Source organism: Acyrthosiphon pisum, chromosome X (assembly GCF_005508785.2).
Source record: "Acyrthosiphon pisum isolate AL4f chromosome X, pea_aphid_22Mar2018_4r6ur, whole genome shotgun sequence".
Taxonomy (NCBI): domain Eukaryota; kingdom Metazoa; phylum Arthropoda; class Insecta; order Hemiptera; family Aphididae; genus Acyrthosiphon; species Acyrthosiphon pisum.
Genome location: NC_042493.1, coordinates 49,837,760 through 49,843,329, shown reverse-complemented (window position 1 = coordinate 49,843,329; position 5,570 = coordinate 49,837,760). Strand labels below are relative to the sequence as shown.

The following is a 5,570-nucleotide window of genomic DNA, read 5'->3' as shown; positions in this document are numbered from 1 at the left end:
AATTAGATATCAGCATATCGATGAAGCGTTTAAATAAACGATGTATAAATCGCATCAATCCTGATATCAATGATCCTGAAGAATACTATTGTGTAACGATAGCTATACCGTACATTAACTCGTTTGTTCAACAACTAAATGAGCGATTTTTGTGTCGTAAAAATATATTTAAAGGTTAGTTATTTAATTTTGATTTATAAAATACAAATTTATTAATATTTGTTTTATAGGATTTCATAGTTTGTTTACTGGTTCATATTCTGATGACTTTGGAGAAATCATACTGTTTTATCAGAACTACATTTGTGGCGTGCTATATTAAAAAAAAATGAAAATGATCCAAAAAATAGTTTAGAAGCAAGCAGGAGTTATTTCCAAATATTCATCGTTTGCTGCTTATCTTATGTACTCTACCATTATCGACAGCAACACCAGAGGGTACATTCTCATATTTAAAAAGGTTAAAAAGTTATCAGCGTAACACAATGACAGAGGTATTTCTTCCCATATTTATTTTAAGAATAAAGGACAGCTTGTTATAATTTAAAAATATTTCTTCTTTTAGACTCGTCTGAATGGTTTGACGATGTTTGCAGTACACAAAGAAGTGTCACTTACCGCCGACGAAGTTATAAATGAATTGGCTAAAAAACCAAGAAAACTTAATTTTGTTCTTTCAATAAACATTTTTCACTTTTAAAATTTATTTTCTGTATAGTACATTACCATGTTTATATATTTAATATTTTTAAAAAGGAGGTGACCAAGTTCCCGTGATAAAAACAAAATGTTTACCCCCCCCCCCACCATTGAAAATCCCTAAAAATTTTTTTACAACTTGGCATCATAGGCCATTAGTTACAGTTTTTTTTTTTTTTTTTTTGATACTTTTGTTACATAATTATATTTACATTTACATTTACATTATATTTGGTCTATTAAATTAGTTGATTTTAAAAAATTAAGTATTTTCCTATTTTGAGCGGGATCCGGACCGAGTAGTGAATCAAGTGTTTCTGTAATGTTGAAGTTCCTGTTGATAGAGTTGGCATTCCGTTAGTATGTGTTTGATGGTGAGGGGGGTCCCACATCCTTCACATGTGAGAGGTTCTTCTTTTGACATGAGGTATCCATGTGTTAATCTGGAGTGCCCAATTCTGAGTCGATTTATAGTGGTTTCTTCTTTTCGGTTAAATTCATGATTTTTCCAACTGAATGTTGTTCTTTTTATCTGGTTTAGTTTTGTGTCTTGGTCGTTCCAGAGTAGATGCCATTTTTTCCTTATTTGTGTTTTAACTGCTTTTTTGATGTCGTCATATCGCATCCCTGGAATAATAATGGCATAACTCAAAAAATGTCGATTTTGAGTTGGCACCACTGCTGAAACCGCGCGAACGATATCTCCTATTTGCGCTCATCAATTTTATTCAAACTTATTTTTTCACTGCTGGATGGCGTTAGTGTCGTTAGTGTAATGTTCTGAAATGTTTAGTTTGTGATAATACAATCGGCACAACTACAACTAAATCAGTACCAACCAAGCGTTCGACGCCGGACGACGTTTGTTCAGTGGCATTTTTATAGTTGTGCCGATTGATCACTGATGCAGGTAATTTTTTTTTTGATTTGTGCCCTTTGTTCTCCAGAATTTTCTGAGTTGTGCCTTTTGCTTTATAAGAATATTTTGATTTATGCCTATATATTTTCTTGGATTTTATAGTAAATTTCTAACAAATAAAGATGATGACGTCGTCACAGAGAATTAAAAAAATTATCAAACTTTCTAATACCACAACTTGCAACTACAAGTACACATAAGGTGATATTTGGCTTGCTATTCCTTGGGAAACAGAGAGGTTTACCACAAGCGACGAGTTCAGAAAATTTGATTTAAAAATATTTAATCATCTTCTTGAAACAAACACGACACCTACTATACCTGAAAATGAAGCAGATATTGAGGATGAATATTCGGACTTTGATCATACGGATGCGGATCCTGATTACCAACCTAAAGACTTGTTGCCTAACGGAGATGAAAATGTCGAGAACAACATTGGAATAGCTGATCATCCTACAGATAATAACGAAACTGAGTCAAGAAATGATAAAGGTATAATTAATGTTTAAATTTTATATTATATTATTATTTATTTATCCAACCTCCTCAATCAACGTATTTATTTGCATATTATTTAAATTGTAATATTTTAGAACCCAAGAGGCCCAAAAAAGTTATTCCCAAACCCCTTCAGTGGAAGGCAAATGTCAGAAAAGAACAAAAAAATTCTGGGCAGGAGTATACGACAAGAAAAAATAAAGTCGTTCTAAGAAGGAAAATGAAGCCACCGTGTGAAGACAAATGTAGACTTCACTGCAATTCTAAATTTACCGAAATAGAGAGACAGACAATTTTTGAAGAATTTTGGGCCATGGGAGACATTGAAAAACAGCGCCACTACATTCTCAAAGCGATGAAGACAGTGACACCAAAGTACAGGTACGTTAGGGCTGATGCAACTTGTAATAGGTCAAACAATCAATCATTTTATCTCAAGTGTGGGGTTAATTCTGAAAACATAAGAGTGTGTAAGTATTTTTTTATGGCGACTCTTGATATCACTATTAGGATGATACGGACAACACTCGATAAACAATCTGAAACGGGTGCTATTGATAGTGATCATAAGGGAAGGAAAGTTGGCAAAGGTGTATAAAACTGGCAACTGTAAAATCTTGGATTCATCTTCACTTAAAATATCTATTACAGATGTAAAACAAATATTTAGTGATACTGGTAAATAATATCTCATTAACCCGGCGTTAGTCGCACTATGGTCAAAATGACCGCACTTTTTTTACATGCTTAATAAAACATTTATATTTTATATTTCAACCATTGATACTCAGTATACCTTTCAATAATGTTATTAAAAATAATATAATAATATTCTAAGTACATTTAATTCCATATATATAAAATAAACTAAGATAAAAGTGAGATATCATAAATTGCGGTCATTTCGACCAAATCGCGACTAATGATGTTATTATCTTTATTATTACAACTAACATTGCCGGTTAGGTTATTATTACGACTAACATTGCCAGTCTGGTTATGAAGGTAGAAATAATTTTCGGGTTTTTATTTATCTTATCAAAAGTATCAGTTTTAGTTCATACACAGACATAAGGTTTATATTTTTCTTTTATGAGTTGGACGTGACACACGATACATGTGATTTTCTAGTGCGTATTACATACTTTTTTACATACTCAAAATATTTGTAATTTTTTATTGATTGTAATATGGATCAACAATTTATAATTGATGCTTTAGACGAGGAAATATTATCAGATGATGATTTTAGTAACAGTGACTTAGATTCTGATATTGTCGTGGAAAGTGAACATGATACATGTACCGAGGAGTCTGGATTATCGTGTGATGAAAATGAATCTAGTGATCAGAATTATTTAGGAAAGGATGGGACTAAGTGGAAAGCACAAATGCCGCCTTCAAATAGTAGAACTAGGTCACATAATTTGGTAACTCATTTACCAGGTGTCAAAGGTGGTGCGAAAAATTCAAAAACTATAATTGATTCTTGGCAGTTATTTTTTCCCGATGAGGTAATATCAGAAATAGTCAATTTTACAAACATAAAAATTCAAAAAAATAAGAGAACATTATTCACGAGTTAGAGATGCTAAAGATACCGATATTATAGAGATGAAAGCAATAATAGGTTTACTATATTTATCTGGTTTTTTACGATCGTCCCATCAAAATGTATGTGATTTGTGGAGGACTGATGGATTAGGTGTCGATTATTTCCACGCGACTATGAATATAAGAAGATTTCGGTTTATATTACAATGTTTGATATTTGATGACGTTAATTCTAGAAATACTCGAATAAAAACCGATAGATTAGCTCCTGTAAGAAACATTTTTGACGGCTTTGTTGATCGTTGTCAAAAATATTATACAGTTGGTGAATATGTAACAGTTGATGAAATGCTCGAGTCGTTCAGAGGAAAATGTAGGTTTCGTCAATATATTGCAAATAAACCAGCGAAATATGGTATAAAAATATTCTCGTTAGTTGATAGTCGTACTTTTTATACCCTAAATATGGAAATTTATTGTGGACAGCAGGAAGAAGGACCATATAAAGTTGTAAATAGTGGGAAAGAAATTGTATTGCAACTCATAAAACCAATTTCAAAAACAGGGAGAAATGTCACATGTGATAATTGGTTTACTTCAGTACCACTAGCTACTGAATTACTGAAAAAATACAGAATAACCATGGTAGGGACTATAAGAAAAAACAAAAGGGAAATACCTACAAATTTTTGTAATACACGTGGTAAAATTATACAGTCGAATATGTTTGGATTTACTAAAGACATGACACTAGTTTTCCACGTGCCCAAAAAAAGTAAAATTGTGTTATTGCTGTCTACGATGCACCACGATAATGCCATAGATTCCAATAATAAACCTGAAATTATTACATTTTATAACATGACAAAAGGTGGTGTAGATGTAGTTGATGAGCTAAAAGGAAACTATTCAGTTGCGAGAATAAGCCGTCGTTGGCCTCTTACAATTTTTTACAGTCTTTTGAATATCGCAGGAATTAATAGCCAACTTATATACAAAGCGAACAATAATTGTAATATAAATAGACGTGAGTTCTTACAAACACTTGGTACGCAACTTACAATGGGCTACTTACAACAACGTACAAATATCAAGACATTACCAATAGAGGTAAAACGAAAAATTGCTTCAATTTTGGGTGAAAAATACATAGAACAACCTAACGCTGGACCAACTCGTGAAGGAAGATGTTACTACTGTGATCGAAAAAAAAATAGAAAAACAAAAACGCAATGTAAAAACTGTGAAAATTATATTTGTAAGGAACATACCGTAACGTATTGCCAGAAATGTTGCGAAGATGCACAACATTCATCAGATAATTCAGAATATTAATACAATTATTATATTTTTCATTTATTTATGTTATTATTATTTATTTCATTTATTCATTTAAATAACTCATACATACATAGTATATAGTATATAAATTTAAATACAATTTGTACATTACTTTTTTAAAATTAGGTACCTAATTTATGTACAAGCAAATAACTTTCAGTTTCGATTTTTTTTTTTATAAATAAAACCATAAGTTATTAAAGTTATATGAAAATTGATATGTTTCAATAAAATTACTAAACATATACCTATGAAACAACGTTTTTTTATAATTATTTACTTGAAAATTATAACGCGGTAACGCAATATACGCTAGTGCGACTAACGCCGGGTTAAGTTGAAAATAATAAATATTAGCTAATAATAATAATTAGTTATTGATAAATCTCATTTTAATGGCATAAAAGTAAATTAAAATAAATTTTTTTGTATTTTTATTTTAAATTTTTCATTCAGTATTTGTTTTTAACATTTTCAGTGTGTAACAATAATGATACAGCTGTTACTACAAAAACTAGTATAGTTTCAAATTTCAAATTAAAACTTTATACATTTG

General features: G+C 30.8%; 1 protein-coding gene across 1 annotated transcript; it reads left to right on the top strand.

The window, feature by feature from the left end:
- The first annotated feature begins 3,847 nt into the window (after nucleotides 1-3,847).
- On the top strand, nucleotides 3,848-5,008 carry LOC103307912. Its single transcript, XM_008180378.1, has one exon. It carries the CDS (start codon nucleotides 3,848-3,850, stop codon nucleotides 5,006-5,008), a length of 1,161 nt encoding a protein of 386 aa, XP_008178600.1.
- The last annotated feature ends 562 nt before the right edge of the window (nucleotides 5,009-5,570 follow it).